Source organism: Salmo salar, chromosome 01 (genome assembly GCF_965601325.2).
Source record: "Salmo salar chromosome 01, fSalSal1, whole genome shotgun sequence".
Taxonomy (NCBI): Eukaryota; Metazoa; Chordata; class Actinopteri; order Salmoniformes; family Salmonidae; genus Salmo; species Salmo salar.
The window spans coordinates 59,617,772-59,638,637 of record NC_138291.1 but is presented as its reverse complement, the minus strand read 5'-3'; the positions used below and the strand labels follow the sequence as shown (position 1 = coordinate 59,638,637).

At 42.9% G+C, this 20,866-nt stretch overlaps 1 protein-coding gene across 1 annotated transcript; it reads left to right on the top strand.

The window, feature by feature from the left end:
- The first annotated feature begins 11,542 nt into the window (after positions 1-11,542).
- Positions 11,543-20,762, top strand: LOC106606239 (centrosomal protein of 68 kDa). The gene is made up of 6 exons (XM_045720467.2): positions 11,543-12,060; positions 12,268-13,645; positions 13,761-13,966; positions 15,862-15,984; positions 16,234-16,330; positions 17,166-20,762. Exons 1-6 carry the CDS (start codon positions 11,740-11,742, stop codon positions 17,321-17,323), a joined length of 2,283 nt encoding a protein of 760 aa, XP_045576423.2. The 5' UTR covers positions 11,543-11,739; the 3' UTR covers positions 17,324-20,762.
- Positions 20,763-20,866: the final 104 nt, after the last annotated feature.

Here is a 20,866-nt window from a genome sequence, read left to right as displayed (position 1 = left end):
TAAAGCTGAGAGAACAAATGGGAATATTTGTGCAATCAAAAGGGAATATTCACAAGGTACAGACCACACCTTCAAATGTATATGTTTAAGATATGTAATTGATTCAGTGACAGACAGGATTTGGGGGCTCAACATGACCCACTTTGTATGACACTTGAACTTTGCCAAGTCAACTGCTTGGCAATGATGTTGGTGCCAACAACAAAACAACTTCCCCTAATGTATCCTGGAGAGAGAGCGAGAGAATACCACACAACATGAGAGAAATGGAGAGACACACTTTGAGATTCATCATGCCTTAAAGGAAGTGTAAAGAAGGGTCTTTCCTTGAAGGACTGGGAAGGAGAGGAGGGTCTCAGCTGAAGTCCAAGAATTCTGATATGTTCTGTTCCTGTTGTCCCTCAAACAGGCCTGCAGGTGGCGTCAACCAGCCTACATACCATACCATCTGTGAATGAACTGTAAAGATTGTCAAGCGATAAGGGAGAGAGTTAACTGTTAATTTGTGATTGTTTATTCCACCTGCTTTGGCAATGTTAACATATGTTTCCCATGCCAATAAAGCCCCTTTGAATTGAATTGAGAGAGAGAGATAATCACTGTTGAGCATTCCATTTAAAATAGTGTAAAACTGTTCTAGAGTCATATTGTCTCAGCACAGTAGGTACAGCAGGGTTAGAGAGTTACGCACACTTACTGTACAGTCATGGGGCCAGGTTTATTGCTTCTCATTGGGGTTTTGTAGGAGGAGTAGTGCAGGACCTTGAGAGCATCATCCATAGGACTGAACTGTGTGAATGGTCCAGTCGGTGTGTGAGCAAGAGAAAGAGGAAGATTGTGGGGGGAAGGAATCATTAACCAAGCAATATTAGACTGGTTCCGTATCATTGATCATCAACCCCCCTCCCCACAGGGTGTATATACAGATGTAGGGTCATATTTACAATTTTCTCAAAGCAGGAAAGTAATCCCGCAGCAACAGAAAATGTTAATTATTGTGTGGATTATAATTAATTGAAATTTCTGAGAGGGTTGAAGCATTTTTAGTTAGGACAAATCAAGTCTGACATTTTAAAGTGGAAATTACAAACTATAGAAGCCACCTTAATCTTGTTGCAGGTTGAGGGACTAACTTAACTAGCCTGCTAGCTAGTCAATAGTCAGCTAGTGCAAGCCAACTTTGTTCAGTTGTTGAGTTTTTCTATTGGCATGCTAATTTCATAATAAGTTTATTTAGTTTATTATTATTATTATTATTTATTAAGATTATTTATTTATGCTAATTTTCATAATAAGTAATGCATTTTAGCAAGCATGAGTATTTTTATACTCCTGTCACACTCATACAGTCTAAACCTTTCTTTGTGCTGCCAACCTAGGCTATAAACACACACCCTAAGCCCCGTGAATATTCTACGAGGAGACATGTACTTCCATGTATGAACAAAAACTACAATCAAAAATGTAATCCGTTTTATTTATTTTCTGTTATTCCATGTCCAATTTTGACACAATAAATTAGAAAACAAGTCGATTTCCGATTTTTCTTTTTCAAATTCAGAAACGAAAAACGGAACATTTACCATTTTCCGTTTTTTTAATTCTCAGTTTTCAGTCAGAAATCTTAACTAAATGTACACAGACCCCCCTCCACCCCCCAAGCCCTGCACTGGTATTTTTTTTTTCTTCTCAATTGACTGATCTTTTACTTGTACTTTGTGTAGACCCATGCAATCATTTAAAGTTACTAGGATCTACGTAGCGAATCACAGTTAAAATATTAGGAATCATAAATTATTGTAAACTCGAGGCTATTTTGTTTCAGCCTGGCAACCATAGTTGTTTGTTTTTCACACAAAGATGGGATTTTTGAAAGACCTGGAAGGCTCTTAGGAACTTTATTTGACACATTATATTGACAATTAAGAACTTTCTTTACAAACAAGATTAGGAAATGTAGGCCAAACTAACCAAGAAATAGATGTCTATGACGGGGACCATTTTGGACAGTGAGCAAGCTTTATTCACCCAGGATCGCTGCTTTGTTTTGTTCATTTGTTTGGAATCACTGGGTTTACCTTTGGCGCCCAGTGAGATCTGTGTATTTTTTCAGCCCCCTACAAAACATTGCCTGTCAGAAGAGTAGTCAGCATCCTAAAACATTAGAGGGTTTTCTCACAGAGCAAAGCTTCTGTATCATTGTCCTCATTTAAAACTATGCTATTTAACTAAATCTGCGTATTAAGTCCATACTATAGTACAGTGTCACAGTGCACAACCCTAGTTAGTGTTGAGGTGTCAAATGACCTGCATATCTCTGAAAGTTAGGCTCTCTTAATAATATAAATACATATACAAGAAAACTAGTCCTGTTCCCAGAAATGTCTGTAAGTCTGGCAAGCATGGTTACAAGAAGACTCATTGGCTCTTTAACAACAATATCAGTTATTCACTGTGCATTGCTCTGCCATGTGTGATTAAATGCAAACGAGTTGTTGCTAAGCCAGTATTCACAACTGTTCTTCCTCAAATGAAAGTAACAAAGAAGCACCGGGGACCGAAATGATTTGATCACAGTGGCAACTTCAACAGAGAGGTAAGAAATTAACTTAGATTAAATTGATGTGCATTTGTTTGTATTCAGACATAATACAGTAGGATATTTCAAATCGGGTAAGCATAAAGGTAACAACTAAGGAAATGGGGCAGACTGAGTGTTCTGTCAGTCTTTGTTCTGTAGTAGGCTTTGATTGACAACGCCATAGAGATCCTATTCAATTACTAGAGGGTAGAGGGGATATGTCAAAAACCCTCAGTTCCATAATGGGGCAAAAATGGCAGCCATCTTGGTCTGGGAGAAATCCAAAACCAGTCTAATTGGATTGAATGGCAGTAGAGGCAAAGGTGTTGCATTTCCTGCTTTTACTTATGCAGGAAAGTAAAAGTAAGGCATGCAATATACTGAACAAAAATATTAACACAACATGCAACATTTCTACAATTTTACAGAGTTACAGTTCATATTTGGAAATCAGTCAATTTAAATAAATTCATAAGGCCCTAAACTATGGATTTCACATAACTGGGAAAACAGATATGCATATGTTGGTCAGAGATAGCTTAAAAAAAGGTAGGGGCGTGGATCAGAAAACCAGTAAGTATTTGGTGGCACCACCATTTGCCCCATGCAGCGTGACACATTTCCTTCGTTGTTGATTGTGGAATGTTGTCCCACTCCTCTTCAATGGCTGTGCGAAGTTGCTGGATATTAGCGGGAACTGGAACACGCCATCATACACTTCGATCCAGAGCATCCCAAACATGCTCAATGGGTGACATGTCTGGTGAGTATGCAGGCCATGGAAGAACTGGGACAATTTCAGCTTCCAGGAATTGTTTACAGATCCTTGCGACATGGGGCCGTGCATTATCATGCTGAAACATGAGGTGATGGTGGAGGATGAATGGCACGACAATGGGCCTCAGGATCTCGTCACGGTATTTCTGTGCATTCAAATAGCCATCGATAAAATGCAATTGTTTTTGCTGTCCGTAGCTTATGCCTGCCCATACCATAACCCACTGCCCACATGGGGCACTCTGTTCACAATGTTGACATCAGCAAACCGCTCGCCCACACAACGCCATACTGTTGTGAGGCCGGTTGGATGTACTGCCAAATTTTCTAAAACGACATTGAAGGCAGCGTATGGTAGAAAGATAAACATTCAATTCTCTGGCAACAGCTCTGATGAACATTCCTGCAGTCAGCATTCCAATTGCCCGTTCCCTCAACTTGAGACATCTGTGGCATTTTGTTGTGAGACACAACTGCACATTTTAGAGTGGCCTTTTATTGTCCCCAGCACAAGGTGCACCTGTGTAATGACTGTGCTGTTTAATCAGCTTCTTGATATGGAAACACCTGTCAGGTGGATGGATTATGTTGCCAAAGGAGAAATTCGCACTAACAGATGTAAACACATTTGTGCACAAAATGTGAGATAAATAAGCTATTTGTGCGTATGTAAAATGTCTGGGATCTTTTACTTCAGCTCATGAAACATGGGACCAACACTTAACATGTTGCGTTTATATTTTTGTTCCGTGTATCGGAAATGGTGTAATGGAATTATAGTCAAACTACGATATTGCCATATAATTACAAATACATTTTATACAGGTTTTATACACTTTCTGTATGAATAGCCTCTAAAATATGTGTAAACAGACCATACATGTTCTTGGAAAGATGTGAGTCCCTATTATTTAATACAATATCAGTACTTGTTGCATTTACAACTTGTCTAAGTCCTATCATCAACTGATTTGAAACAGTCTATGGCTGTGGATTGACAGCGTTGTGTGAATGGAATGTTTGCATATTGGCAGTTCATTATAAAAATGTATGGAATCATTCCTCTAAAACTGTCTGGCTCGTTAGCTAACACAGAAAATGCAGATAAAGGGCTGTTACGGTGACCGTATTACCACCACACCGGCGTTCACAAGTCAAGATGGCAGTCAAATTTCACGTGAACATTTAGTCACGGTAATTAGGCTTCTCCATGCTCTGATGCTGCTGATGGTCATTAGTAGCCAGGTACTTAGCACTCTAACTAACTACTCAGCACTCTATTGTCTCTCTTATCACTCTGATGTCAATGCAAATGTATGAAAATCAAACCCTTCATGAGCTCATGTTACGCAACATTTTTATAGGCTATGCATTTGCGTGAGAAAACAGAGTGATGGCTTCTATTAAAAAGAGGAGGATCCCATCAGCTTTCTATAGGCTAGGCCTACTATATTTATTTCTCAACTTTCCTAATATTAAGCATAATTGCTTCTCTTTACAACAGGAGTATAGACTACCAGGCTGGCATGAAAATGAACCACGGGAAAAGCGTCCTCCATTAGCTATTTAAGTGCATAGATGACGTGTATTGTTTTCCCCTGCCCCTGTTTAGAGACAGTTGCATGATAATGGTCCATTCTAAATCAAAACAAATTTCACACATATATTATTTAATATATGTAAAGACAAGATTAAATCAAGAATAGTCTGATGGGTGACAATATTAGCCTATCACTTGTGAATGATAAATTATTACTTGTGAATGATGCCCAGCTTGTGTGCAGTATGGCTTTTTCCAATCATAGTTGCACACCTCATGTAGCCTAGCCCACAGGCCAATATGTTTGTATCACAACTAAAGTGGCCAAACAACTTCTTAAAATGAAGCACATGAATCCGCTTTTCAACGGGTGTGGAGCCTAACTGGCGTACATAAGCAGCGTGTGAGTTTCAAGTTTTGGGAAGATTCTTTTTAGCATAAAAATGCACCTTTTATAATAAAAGCATTACATGCATAATCACATTTGCGGTCATTTTTGAGAATGGTGTTTTCCCGCTAATTGATTTTGGAAAATGTGCGTTTATAGTCTACTGCCGTATGCGCAATGATGCGTTTATAATGTGAAGAAATAGCCTAAAAGTTTATCAACATTTTAAGATAAACGTTCTGATCTGTTGCATCAGCCTCATTGCTTACATTTTTTTTGATACTAGTAGTTGTATTAATTTGCAATTTATCGCATCCCACAACTGTCCCAATATTTATTTATCGCAAAAATAGAATAGGTAAACTTTTGTACTATGGGGGATAGTAGATTGACATAGGCTAGTGCTTTTGCTGCTCGTTAGGCCTACTCATCTTGTTGGCTGACAAAAAGTAAATGTGGACAGTTCTTCCAATATCTTCAATATGCGCCTCGGAATTGGATAAGGATGCACGCAGTTGCCTCCCCGATGTGTCTGTCTTCACTTGCAGCCTGTGAGAAAAATCAAATTACGTGATGGGCATTGGCTAATAAGAATTGAGATATCTGAGAGAGCCATGTGAGTGAGAGATGCTTCGGAGCACGCAGATGGGAGAAGGGAATAATTAATATTATATTCAGGGCACAACTGCCACTGGCCACTAAAGGCATGGATTTGTTTTAGGGGGCATTACGGCCACACAAAGTGGATGCCGCCAGTAAATTGGAGGCATTATCAAGTGCTTGTCAAATTGTGAATGAGAGACTATTGGAGTGTGTACAGCCTGCACAAAAAAACAAAGCAGAGCCCATGCCTTTCATGTGACTTTTTTTCAAATCATCATTAGAGTCGCATCACACAGCCTTACAATGTATTAAAAATCGTTTGGAGAAAATAACCTTTCTATTTTATTCAGCTTTGTTTAATTGTATTCTTCATACTATAAAATTATTTTAAATTATTGCCACAGAATTCTAAGAAAATCTTGTCTGCTAAATGAACTAGCGTAGCCCACAGCCATTTGGCCTAGCCAGATCAGGGCCTAACATAAGGGCAACTCAGAGTATGCTATTCTGTACTTCTGAAATAGACATTTTCTTCATGTCATGCTTCTTTAGAAATAAATAATTGATTTATTGTGATGGTGTGGGCTATATATATTACATGGATTTATTAGACTTCAAATGTAGATGTTCCAAAGGTCTGCGTCAGTGGCTTGTAGGCTATGTGTGGAAGCCAGGAGATGCTACGTGTTAATATTCATTAACAGTCAATAACCGTGAGACCGGCAGTTATTTGCTTGACAATAATCAGCTGACAAAAATATTTGAATTCCTAATTCTATGGTCACCACCCTCATGATCTGCATTCTAGAGAGCCACTCTTTAGTCGTTGCCATGGGAACAGGACATACTCAAACCTGCAGGAAGGATGCTAGAGGGAGCGCAACACCCCAGACACAAAGAGCATTAGCTGTCTGTTTAAAGAAAAACTGACTGTGACGTGCTGTTGTATTTACAACAAAAATGTTGTGTTCCTAATGTGTGAGTCTAGAATGGATTCTTACTGTCATTAAATATAATGGAGCTTATCGGAGATATTCAACTTCCTGATGAATACAGATAGGGTAGTTCTCAAGGAAACCACTTTGTCACCAACAGTGGTGTGTATTCATGTGTATTTAATCATTTTCCTTTAATTGGCAAGAGGCTGAATGTATCTCACTGGAGAAAGCATCTGAGCGGATGCTCTGTCTCGGTATGTGTAGCTCATCTATCTGATGCAGTCTGATCAAAAAGAGTATGACATTGTTGCCACCTGTAGCATAGAATGCAAAGCCAGCTAGTATTTGGCCTCCCTACAATAATAGCAAATCAGCATTGAGCTAAACTGAGTGAGCTCAACTGTGAATGTTCCTGGCGAACCAAAAAAAAAGTGTCAAGTGAAACTAGTTTGGATTTGGCTTCACACCAATCGCATCACATCAAAATCAAAACTTCATTGACAGAAAACTTGAATTGTTGCATCTTGTTGTGTTGTCCACCGATCCCTAGCTAGCTAGCTAAAATAGTCCCTTTCCTAAATTTGTCATGGGTGGAGATAGGGATGTGGACTTGTGTTTTGACTTAATTCTCCATACTGGCCAATGATTATAACGACGATTTTGATCCAACCATAAATTCATACATTGTGCACCTGGCCTGAGAGGATGGAAGTTCAATACGTAGCTAGATGTAGACTAGTGAGCAAGCATTTTAGCCAAGTAAATCAAATCAAATCAAAATCAAATAACATTTTATTGGTTACATACACATGGTTAGCAAATGTTAATGCGAGTGTAGCGAAATGCTTGTACTTCTAGTTCTGACAATGCAGTGATATCTAACAATTCTAATACGCACAAATCTAGGGGTGAATGAGAATATGTCCATATAAGTATATGGATGAGCGATGGCCGAGCGGCATAGGTAAGGTGCAATATAGATGGTATAAAATACAGTATATACATGTGACATGAGTAATGTAAGATATGTTAACATTATTAAAGTGGCATTATTTAAAGCGGCATTTTTTAAAGTGACTAGTGATCCATTTATTAAAGTGTCCAGTGATTGGGTCTCAATGTAGGCAGCAGCCTCTCTGAGTTAGTGATTGCTATTTAGCAGTCTGATGGCCTTGAGATAGAAGCTGTTTTTCAATCTCTCGATCCCAGCTTTGATGCACCAGTACTGACCTCGCCTTCTGGATGATAATGGTGTGAACAGGCAGTGGCTCGGGTGGTTGTTGTCCTTGATGATCTTTTTGGCCTTCCTGTGACATCGGATGCTGTAGGTGTCATGGAGGGCAGGTAGTTTGCCCCCGGTGATGCATTGTGCAGACCGCACCACCCTCTGGAGAGCCTTGCGGTTGAGGGCGGTGCAGTTGCCGTACCAGGCTGTGATACAGGCCGACAGGATGCTCTCAATTGTGCATCTGTAAAAGTTTGTCAGGGTTTTTTGGTGACAAGCCAAATTTCTTCAGACTCCTGAGGTTGAAAAGGTGCTGTTGTGCCTTCTTCACCACACTGTCTGTGTGGGTGGACCATTTCAGTTGGTTCAGGTGTTCTAGAACTTTTGACCGGTAGTGTACAGTCGTGGCCAAAAGTTTTGAGAATGACACAAATATAAAATTTTCACTAAGTTTGCTGCTTCAGTGTCTTTAGATATTTTTGTCAGATGTTACTATGGAATACTGAAGTATAATTACAAGCATTTCATAACTGTCAAAGGCTTTTATTGACAATTACATTAAGTTGATGCAGAGTCAATATTTGCAGTGTTGACCCTTCTTTTTCAAGACCTCTGCAATCCACCCTGGCATGCTGTCAATTAACTTCTGGGCCACATCCTGACTGATGGCAGCCCATTCTTGCATAATCCATGCTTGGAGTTTGTCAGAATTTGTGGGTTTTTGTTTGTCCACCCGACTTGCTTGTTCACCCGAGGTTTGAGCAACAGTTCTCAATGGGATTAAGGTCTGGGGAGTTTCCTGGCCATGGACCCAAAATATCAATGTTTTGTTCCCCGTGCCACTTAGTTATCACTTTTGCCTTATGGCAAGGTGCTCCATCATGCTGGAAAAGGCATTGTTCGTCGCCAAACTGTTCCTGGATGGTTGGGAGAAGTTGCTCTCGGAGGATGTGTTGGTACCATTCTTTAATCATGGCTGTGTTCTTAGGCCAAATTGTGAGTCAGCCCACTCCCTTGGCTGAGAAGCAACCCCACACATGAATGGTCTCAGAATGCTTTACTGTTGGCATGACACAGGACTGATGGTAGCGCTCACCTTGTCTTCTCCGGACAAGCTTTTTTCCGGATGCCCCAAACAATCAGAAAGGGGATTCATCAGAGAAAATGACTTTACCCCAATCCTCAGCAGTCCAATCCCTGTACCTTTTGCAGAATATCAGTCTGTCCCTGATGTTTTTCCTGGAGAGAAGTGGCTTCTTTGCTGCCCATATTGACACCAGACCATCCTCCAAAAGTCTTCGCCTCACTGTGCGTGCAGATGCACTCACACCTGCCTGCTGCCATTCCTGAGCCAGCTCTGTACTGGTGGTGCCCCGATCCCGCAGCTAAATCAACTTTAGGAGATGGTCCTGGCGCTTGCTGGACTTTCTTGGGCGTCCTGAAGCCTTCTTCACAACAATTGAACCGCTCTCCTTGAAGATCTTGATGATCCGATAAATGGTTTGATTTAGGTGCAGTCTTACTAGCAGCAATATCCTTGCCTGTGAAGCCCGTTTTGTGCAAAGCAATGATGACGGCACGTGTTTCCTTTTAGGTAACCATGGTGACAGAGGAAGAACAATGATTCCAAGCACCACCCTCCTTTTGAAGTTTCCAGTCTGTTATTCAAACTTAATCAGCATGACAGAGTGATCTCCAGCCTTGTCCTCATCAACACTCACACCTGTGTTAACGAGAGAATCACTGACATGATGTCAGCTGGTCCTTTTGTGGCTGGGCTGAAATGCAGTGGAAATGTTTTTTGGGGATTCAGTTCATTTGCATGGCAAAGAGGGACTTTGCAATTAATTGCAATTCATCTGATCACTCTTCATAACATTCTGGAGTATATGAAAATTGCTATCATACAAACTGAGGCAGCAGACTTTGTGAAAATTAATATTTGTGTCATTCTCAAAACGTTTGGCCACGACTGTACACTACCGGTCAAAAGTTCTAGAACACCTACTCATTCAAGTGTTTTTCTTTATTTTTACTATTTTCTACATTGTAGTGACATCAAAACTATGAAATAACACATATGAAATAATATAGTAACCAAAAATGTGTTAAACAAATCAGAATATATGTTATATTTGAGATTCTTCAAAGTAGCCACCCTTTGCCTTGATGACAGCTTTGCACAATCTTGGCATTCTCTCAAACAGCTTCAACTGGTTGAAATGCTCCGCATTTGTGGGAACTCCTTCAAGACTGTTGGAAAAGCATTCAAGTTGAAGAGTGTGCAAAGCTGTCATCAAGGCAAAGGGTGGCTACTTTGAAGAATATCTGTGCCTCAACACAATCATGGCTTGGTTTTTGCTCTGACATGCACTGTAAACTGTTGGACCTTATATAGACAGGTGTGTGCCTTTCCATATCATGCCCAATCAATTGAATTTATCACAGGTGAACACCCATTCAAATGAGTGGATTCGGTTATTTCAGCCACACCCGTTACTGGCAGGTTTATAAAATCGAGCACACAGCCATACAATCTCCATAGACAAACATTGTCAGTAGAATGGCCTTACTGAAGAGCTCAGTGACTTTCAACGAGGCACTGTCATAGGATGCCACTTTTCCAACAAGTCAGTTCATCAAAGAATGGCAGTCCGACGGACGAATCTGGGTTTGGCGGGTGCCAGGAGAACATTACCTGCTCGAATGCATAGAGCCAACTGTAAAGTTTGGTGAAGAAGGAATAATGGTCTGGGGCTGTTTTTCATGGTTCAGGATAGGCCCCTTAGTTCCAGTGAAGGGAAATCTTAAAACTTTTAGCATACAATGACATTCTAGACGATTCTGTGCTTCCAACTTTGTGGGCAACAGTTTGGGGAAGGCCCTTTCCTGTTCCAGCATGACAATGCCCCTTGCACAAAGCGAGGTCCATTCAGAAACGGTTTGTCGCGATCAGTGGGATGAATTGGGACGCCGACTGCGAGCCAGGCCTAATCGCCCAACATCAGTGCCCAACCTCACTAATTATTTTGTGGCTGAATGGAAGCAAGTCCATGCAGCAATGTTCCAACATCTAGCGGAAAGCCTTCCCAGAAAAGTGGAGGCTGATATAACAGCAAAGGGGGGACCAACTCCATATTAATGCCCATTATTTTGGAATGAGATGTTCGACGAGCAGGTGTCCACATACTTTTGGTCTTTTAGTGTATATACCATTAGAGGAGCCTTACTATAAATAAACCACTTGTTACCGCACGTTACCCTAATATGGTGGTTTACATTGCCATATCAGCATGACCTGTCAGGCGGCTCTAGTTGGATGGATGCTAAATGTTTGTGTGTTTATATGGTTGGTCTGTCTGGTTGTAGCTACGTTACTGCAGGTACACTGCAGAAGTGGACAAAGGGCAGTGTTCTTTCTCCTGGTCCAGTGAACACTAGCAAGGCAAGCCTGCGCATGCAGACTTAATGAGATCAGTGAGGTGAGTCAGGCAGGCAGGAGGAAACATATGATATCATTCCGCTCACATGGACCCAATAAGCGCCCTCATACGTATCTGTGCTATGCAACCAGTCTTTGTTTTACATCGCAACAACTGTTTACAGACTGAAATGTACATTTGTTTGCTGTCAATTTCAGCGGTTGCCTTGGACACATGACGCGTCTCTGGGCCTTTCCTTGTAACCATGGAGCTGGGAGTTGACAGGGCCTTCCCAGCATACGTCTCTCCGATGGAGTCCAAGGGCTGCAGTGGGCGACAGAAGACCCGGATTCCAGAGTTTATCCAGAGGAGTGGGACAGGCAGAACAACAACCCAACATTCCAAAGACAAAGACGAGGAGAGGAGGAAAGGGGACAGCGGTGGTTCCAGGAAGAAGGCTACCATGGCACCCACCTCCGGTTATATGAGTGACAGGAGGCAGTACTCTATAAGGGCACCGGTGGTCACCACAGAGCAGCAGACCTCCATCCTAAAGAAATCATACCTACAGGAGCACCCAGAAAACGTGAGATGGGAGTGTATATGCTTTGTAACAAATGCATTGACTGCTGCAATTGTATGACTTCTGAGAAGGATAAAGAACACATGTTACATTTAGATGACCTGATTTATTTTGCTTTGAAACTAATTCTACTTCTACTATACAAATAATAACAATGAATACTACAGTGTATGTTAGCTGTACCTACTCCTACTCTATCCCTCACCATAGGAGCGACAGTGGGAAGGTAGCAGTAATGAAGCAGACCATCATAGAGTGTTTGACTTCCAGCTCAGACGGGCTGAACAGGAGTCCCCAGACAACCTTAACCCCTCTCAGGCTGACATCTCACCCTGCTCAGCTTCCAAAGAGGACCTCAACACCTCTCTGGGGGTGTCAGACCTCAGGACCAGGCTGTCACACGAAGAACCCACCTTCAGGTCATTATACCTGGGCAGCAGGCCCGGCCGACACAGCCTCTCCAGCCGACCCCTGGAGGTCCATAGCTTCTCTACTCCACTCAGACCCAAGTGGACCTCCACTCTGCTATCCTCCCTCTCGCCTTCCTACATCCCCCATTTGCGCCCCTCCAGACAGAGACGGACAGAGCTGAGAATGGATGCAGGTGAAGTTTATCAATCACGTGAAGGGGGAGGGGAAACGTATCTAAACGTAGGCCCTTCAGTGGGCGACTCCAAGGGTCGCTCCAACCCTGCGCTCCACACCATGTCCCCCCACCAGGCCAACTGCTGGCCCTGTATCATTTCCAGCTCCCTGCCCCACTCCCCAGACCAACACTCTTCAAGCTGGGACCCTGATAAGGAGTATCAGACCCTCCTGGACTACACCTACCCCCTCAAGCCAGGTAGTGTGGTGGGTGGATGGGATACCTCAGAGCTCGGGGGTGGGTCTCTCATCCAAACAGACCCAGGCCTCCTGGATTCGGGGATAGAACTGGACCGCCTCTGCAGCTCCATCAGCCTATCAGCTTTGGACTTTTCCCTAAGTGTCATGGCAGGGGTGGGCACTAGTAGGGCCAGGGAGATGGGAATGCTGGGTATAGGTCAGAGGTCATCTGAGCTGCGTGGGTTCTCACACTCCAAGTCCTCTGATGGTCGCCTCTCCACTAGCCCCTTCTTCTCTGCGGACCCTATTGGTCTATCAGTAGAGAGTCTGGACTATAGTGGATGTGGTGGTGGTCTGAACCATTCACATCGTAGCGGGGGAGGTCACTACCGCCAACATGGCAGCTCCTCCTCCTCTTCCACCACGTTCATCCGCACAACCAGTATCCTTCCCCGGCCAGGGTACCTCGGAGAGTGGGATTGGGACGAGGAGTTCTGGCCTCTCCCGGAGCAGTTGGAGGAGCTCCAGGGTTTGTCCCAGCAGGTCAGGGAGGTGACGGCCCAACTCAGCCAGTCTGTCACAGCCAATTGGGACTCCCTGGAGAGGGGGAACACCTCCGTCCAGTCCTGCATGACCATGGCAGAGAAACAGGAGGCAGAGGAGGAGAGAGAAGAACAGGAGCAGAAAAAGGAGGAAGAAAGGGAGGATGAGAAGGAGAAAGAGGAAGTGTCCATTTCTGAAGCACTTCAATACTTCAATAAAGGTATGTGTTGGTGGCAGCATTTTAGTAGGCTCTATTATTTTATGGTATTTTATAGTATTTGTAATAGTTTTTAATTTAGCACGTGTTTGACTTCAAATACTTTCCGCCTCTGAAGCGATCCATTGTTGGGAGTCCTTCCAGGCAGCCAGAGGCTCTGGTTTTAGGATGGAGGCTGGGGTAGTAGGCAGGGGAGAGAGAAGGGCCAGTCTGAGGGAGGCGGCAGGCATGGTGGACCAGCTGAGTGGACTAACCCTGCCTGTGTTCCTGACGGGGAGCCAGGGGGAGCAGGAGCAAAGGGAGTCCCTCATGCAGCACATCCAGGTTAGGACAGAGAGCTACTGTAAGATGATCACTGTATTCTGTGGAATATAATAACAAGCATATGCCACTTCCACCAATACAACAATACAATACAATAATTCAATATGATACACGGCACAATGAGATACAATACACATTACACAATCAGTGCAAGGTGTTGATAATGGTATATTGCATAATACATGTACAGTACATAGGTACATCTCTCTTAAAGGTGCTACACACAGGATATATATATTTTTTTTTTCATTGCCAATTTTGTCATTTCAGAAAATTTCTATAATAGATTGAGTGTATAAAACATTAGGAACACCTTCTTAATATTGAGTGGCATCTCCTTTTTGCTCTCAGAACAGCCTCAATTTGTCGGGGAATGGACTCTACAAGGTGTCGAAAGCGTTCCACAGTTGGCTGGATTTCCTTTGGGTGGTGGACCGTTCTTGATACACACGGGAAACTGTTGGGAATGAAAAACCCAGCAGCATTGCAATTCTTGACACAAACTGGTGCGCCTGGCACCTACTACCATACCCCGTTCAAAGGCACTTAAATATTTCATCTTGAACATTCACCCTCTGAATGGCACACATACACAATCCATGTCTCAATTGTCTCAAGGCTTACAAATCCTTCTTTAACCTGTCTCCTCCCCTTCATCTACACTGATTGAAGTGGATTTAATAGGTGACATCAATAAAGGATCATAGCGTTCACCTGGATTCACCTGGTCAGTCTATGTCATGGAAAGAGCAGGTGTTCCTAATGTTTTGTACACTCAGTGTATCTGGCGCTAATAGCGGAATGACGGTGTTTCACAGTATTACTGTGATTGGCTGTGATATTTGCAAAAATTCTACACTGTTCGATCAATTTCAGTTTATGTGAGAAAACTAGCACTGAATAGCGTAGGGAGTCATTGCACCATCTAAATCGCTGTGAAACATCTTTTCAATACGAAAAAATATTCTTACTTTCGGTTTTAATTCACCAGCGTCAAACAGCCGTAAAAACAATATTTTTTGTTGCTAGAAATATATTTCTCAGCGATTTAGATGATACAATGATTCCCTACACTATTCAGTACTTGTTCTCTCACAGAAACTACAACAAATTGAAGCACAGCCACAAAGTCAGAACAGCTGCCACTCCGGCGAAATCAATTGGCGAATATCACAGCCAATCACAATACTGGCTGTCACGTTTGTCGTATGATGAAGGAGACCAAGGCGCAGCGTGTGTATCATTCCACATTTTATTTAAACTGTGAAACTATGCAAGACATACAAATAAACTACTAAACAAAATAACAAACCGCGACGAAGAGGTGCAACATACACTACCTCAAAATAATCTCCCACACAACCTAGTGGGAAAAACAACAACTTAAATATGATCCCCAATTAGAGACAACGATAACCAGCTGCCTCTAATTGGGAATCATACAAAAACCCCAACATAGAAAAAAGAAACTAGAACCAACATAGAAATACATAAACTAGACAAAACCCAACATAGAAAAAAAACCTAGAACCAACATAGAAATACATAAACTAGACAAAACCCCCAACATAGAAAAAATAAACTAGAACCAACATAGAAATAATTAAACTAGACAAAACCCCCTGTCACGCCATGACCTACTCTACCATAGAAAATAAAAGCTTTCTATGGTCAGGACGTGACACTGGCGGGTAAATAATACCGTGAAACACTACCATTCCACTATTACTACAGATATATTATGGTCATTTTCTGAAATTACAATGCACAAATTCAACAACAACACAAATCCTATGTGTAGCACCTTTAAATACTACTATATTCAAATCCACAAACAAGCTGTTGAGGGGCAATTTGATATTAATTCTGAGACTTACGACCTGTTTACCCATCAGACCTTCTGTTCTAACCTGGAGGAGCTCATCCAATGGCTGTACACGGTGGTGGAGAGGATGGAGGTGTTGGAGCCGCCCACTGTGGACATCAAGAGTGTCAAGTCATCCCTGGCGAATTATAAGGTCATTGGTGCACATACACAAACACTTTAAATGATCATATCAATCAATTCTATATTTAATTCTTTGGGTGTACACTATGCGTCTTCTCAGCTTTATAGCTTGGGGAAATTGATTAATCAACCCACTCTGCCCCCTTCTCTCTCTCTCTTAATATTTCTATATGCCTCTTTCTCCCCACTCCCTCTGTTTTTCCCTTTGTCTTCTTCACCCCATCTCACTCTCTCCTCCCCCCTCCCTTTCTCCCTCCAGAGGTTTCAGAGAGAAGTAAACGCCCACCAGCCCCTGACCACCTCTGTTCTGCAAACTGGAGAGCTTCTCCTGGGTTGTTTGACCTCCACTTCTCCCGGTGACCCTTCCATCACTGACAAGTTACTCTTTGCCTGCAGCTATTTAATTGATACCTATTGTATCTCAGGTGTCACCCACCACCTGATAATTAGGACAGGTTTAGAAATTAGGCTGCCTTCACACAGGAATGATCCTGCTCTCAACTCAAGCGGATCAGCCTGTCAGACCAGACTTCTTCTTAGTAAAGGGTGTGGAAGTGTTTTACCGGAAGAAGACGATGAGGCCAACACCCCACCCTACACTATTTCCCTATGTGAATTCTGAAATACACTTGTGCTCCTTTACTAACGGAAGCGTAAAATGAATTGCATGACACAGCAACAACATCTGAGACTATTGAAGTGGGCCCTGCCTGTGTTTTAAAGGGCTCCAAATTACAAATGACAAATGAGTTTACTTGTTTGTGTGAAGGCTACCTTGATCAAAGGGTAGAATTTCTTGTCTGCTAACAGTGGTGAGCTTGACTATTTGTTTCAGGTCCCATATAGTTCAGTTCAACATCTAACACTGGCATACTGTTGATTTGTTCTGGTGGTCAGGCGTAATTCTATACACACAGTCCTCTCCTCTGACAGAAGCAGGAAACGCTGTGTGAGGAGAATGCGGCCATGCATGACTAAGAGTTTTGGGGCTCTGTTTTCTTCTCTTTCTCTTAATCCAAGTTGTTACATGTCACAGGCGAACAAAAAGGAATCTTAGTGAGTTGAATGTGAAATGTACCACTACAGTTTCCCATTTCTCTTCTGTTTTCTATACTCATCTCTATACTACTCTCTCTTCTCTCTTCCCCTGTCTCTCCTCCCTCTCACTCTTCCTCTTCTTATGTCCCCCAGTTCTGAAAGAGACCCTCTGTCTTATTGAGAGGCAGTCCAAGGCGCTGGAGACCCACTCAGAGCACCTCTTCTCCTCTATTATCTCGGCCATGGACAGACTGACCCAGCCCAGGGAGCCCAGTGGGAGAGAGGAGACCCAGGCAGGGGGTCCCGGATAGGATGGCGGTCCAGAGGACAGCTCAGTGAAGGCTCCATTCAAGGCACGGATAGTATGTTTCTACAGTTATGTAGAGATTGGGATATGATTACTCTATAGCACCCTCTAGTGACATGTTATCAGTTTTATTATTTAATCATCATAAGAAGTCAGTTTCCTCCTATTGTCTTTCAGTAATGAAGAATGAGTGTGGATTGGTGGAGCAGGCTTGATGAGGGGAAGGAGCTTCTTCACTTTGACATGCCTTAAAGGATTGGTTCACAGAAACTTAGACCACTCGCAATAGACTTCCTCATTGCTTGTTCTGCAGTATGGGGGCTATGGAAAAACATTAACAAAGACCAGAGGTTTTTCAATGCCTCATAAAGGGCACCGATTGGTAGTGTACAAATATAAAAAAGTAGACGCTGAATCTCCCTTTGAACATGGTGAAATGATTAATTAGGCTCAATACACCCAGTCACAACAAAGATACAGGTGTCCTTCCTAATTCGGTTACCGGAGAGGAAAGAAACTGCTCAGGGATTTCACCATGAGGCCAATGGTGATTTTAAAACAGTTACAGACTTTGGTTGTGATATGAGAAAACAACATTGTAGTTACTCCACAATACTAGCCTAAATGACAGAGGGAAAAAATGTAAGCCTGTACAGAACAAAAATATTCCAAAAAATGCATCCTGCACCCTTTCTACTGACTCTGAAAAACACCAAAAGAAAGATGCCCAGGGTCCCTGCTCATCTGCGTGAACTTGCCTTAGGCATGCTGCAAGGAGGCATGAGGACTGCAGATGTGGCCAGGGCAATAAATTGCAATGTTCGTACTGTGAGACGCCTAAGACAGTGCTACAGGGAGACAGGACGGACAGCTGATCATCCTCACAGTGGCAGACCACGTGTAACAACACCTGTACAGGATCGGTACATCCGAATATCACACCTGCGGGACAGGTACAGGACGGCAACAACAACTGCCCAAGTTACACCAGGAACGCACAATCCCTCCATCAGTGCTCAGACTGTCCGCAATAGACTGAGAGAGGCTGGATTGAGGTCTTATAGGCCTGTTGTAAGGCAGGTCCTCACCCGACATCACCGGCAACAACGCCACCTATGGGTACAAACCCACCGTCGCTGGACCAAACAGGACTGGCAAAAAGTGCTTTCACTGATGAGTCGCGGTTCTGTCTCACCAGGGGTGATGGTCGGATTAGCATTTACCGTTGAAGGAATGAGCGTTACACCGAGGCCTGTACTCTGGAGAGGGATCGGTTTGGAGGTGGAGGGTCCGCCATGGTCTGGGGCGGTGTGTCACAGCATCATCGGACTGAGCTTGTTGTCATTGCAGGCAATCTCAACGCTGTGCGTTACAGGGAAGACATCCTCATCCCTTATGTGGTACCCTTCCGGCATGCTCCTCCTGACATGACCCTCCAGCATGGCAATGCCACCAGCCATACTGCTCGTTCTGTGCGTGATTTCCTGCAAGACAGGAATGTCAGTGTTCTGCCATGGCCAGCGAAGAGCCCGGATCTCAATCCCATTGAGCACGTCTGGGACCTGTTGGATCGGAGGGTGAGGGCTAGGGCCATTCCCCCTGAAATGTCTGGGAACTTGCAGGTGCCTTGGTGGAAGAGTGGGGTAACATCTCACAGCAAGAACCGGCAAATCTGGTGCAGGGACACATTATTCCATTTCTGTTAGTCACATGTCTGTGGAACTTGTTCAGTTTATATCTCAGTTGTTGAATCTTATGTTCATACAAATATTTACACGTTAAGTTTGCTGAAAATCAACGCAGTTGACAGTGAGAGGACGTTTCTTTTTTTGCTGAGTTGATGTGCATTCAAATTACCATCTATAAAAAATGCAGTTGTGTTCGTTGTCCGTAGCTTAAGCCTGCCCATACCATAACCCCACCGCCACCATGGGGCACTCTGTTCACAACGACGCCACACACATGGTCTGCAGTTGTGAGGCCAGTTGGATGTTCTGCTAAATTCTCTAAAACTACATTGTAGATGGCTCATGGTAGAGAAATTAACATTCAATGCTCTGGTGGACATTCCTGCAGTCAGCATGCCAATTACATGCTCCCTCAACTTGAGACATCTGTGGCATTGTGTTATGTGACAAAACTGCACATTTTAGAGTGGCCTTGTCCCCAGCACAAGGTGCACCTGTGTAATGATCATGCTGTTTAATCAGCTTATTGATATGCACACTAGCATGGATGTAAACAACTGTGTGCTCAGAATTTGAGAGAAATAAGCTTTTGTGCGTATGGAACATTTCTGGGATCTTTTATTTCAGCTCATGAAACATGGGAGCATCACTTTGCATGTTGTATTTATATTTTTGTTCAGGGTTGCAATGATAAACCAACTTGACAGAGCTTGAAGAATAAAAAAAACAATTATGGGCAAATTTTGTTCATCCAGGTGTGCAAAGCTCTTAAAGACTTACACAAGAAGACTCACAGCTGTAATCGCTGCCAAAGCTGTTTCTAACATGTATTTTGTCAGGGGGGTGAATACTTATCTAATCAAGGTACAGAACACGACCAAAAGTATGCGGGGAAACCTGCTTGTTGAACCTCTCATTCCAAAATCATTGGCATTAATATGGAGTTAGTCCACCCCTTTGCTGCTATAACAGCCTCCATTCTTCTGGGAAGGCTTTTCACTAGATGTTGGAACATTGCTTTGGGGAATTGCTTCCATTCAGCCATAAGAGCATTAGTGAGGTTGGACACTGATGTTGGGCGATTAGGCCTGGTTCGCAATCGGTGTGCCAATTCATCTATAAGGTGTTCGATGGGGTTGAGGTCAGGGCTTTGTGCAGGCAGTCAAATTCTTCCACACCGATCTCGACAAACCATTTCTGTATGGACCTCGCTTTGAGCACTGGGGCATTGTTATGCTGAAACAGGACCTTCTCAAAACTGTTGCCACAAAGTTGGAAGCACAGAATCGTCTAGAATGTCATTGTATGCTGTAGAGTTAAGATTTCCCTTCACTGGAACTAAGGGACCTAGACTAAACCATGAAAAAAGCTCCAGACCATTATTTCTCCTCCACCAGACTTTACAGTTGGCACTATGCATTCGGGCAGGTAGTGTTCTCCTGGCATCCACCAAAGCCAGATTCATCCATCGGACTGCCAGATGGTGAAGCGTTACTCATCACTCTATATTAGAACGTGGTCTGCACTAATCATTGTAGATTTGTAATGTAGGATGTTGGACCATTCAGTGGCCTTAGGGCTGCAGGTAGCCTAGCATGGAAAACCTGGATGAAAAGTGCATTAAGACATAAAGTACCTAAAGCCTTTAATGTGCAACATGTTTTTAACCAGCGTCTTTGTTACTGTAGTAATCAATTGTGAATGTTATGAGGGTAATGTGCACTTCAAACGAGAACTTTTTAACGCCATGGAAAACATTGTAATCCTCTTTCACAGAATAAACCTGGTGAAAACTACACTACTTGTTCCTACTGAGTAAACCTCATACTGTATGGCCACTAGATTTTTATGTATAATCA

Excerpts from the sequence above, each read along its gene's own strand:
- LOC106606239 (XM_045720467.2), top strand. The coding sequence starts at position 11,740 with ATGGAGCTGGGAGTTGACAGGGCCTTCCCAGCATACGTCTCTCCGATG. Across the intron at positions 12,061-12,267 it reads TACAGGAGCACCCAGAAAAC|GAGCGACAGTGGGAAGGTAG; the intron begins GTGAGATGGGAG and ends CCCTCACCATAG. Across the intron at positions 13,967-15,861 it reads CCCTCATGCAGCACATCCAG|ACCTTCTGTTCTAACCTGGA; the intron begins GTTAGGACAGAG and ends TTTACCCATCAG.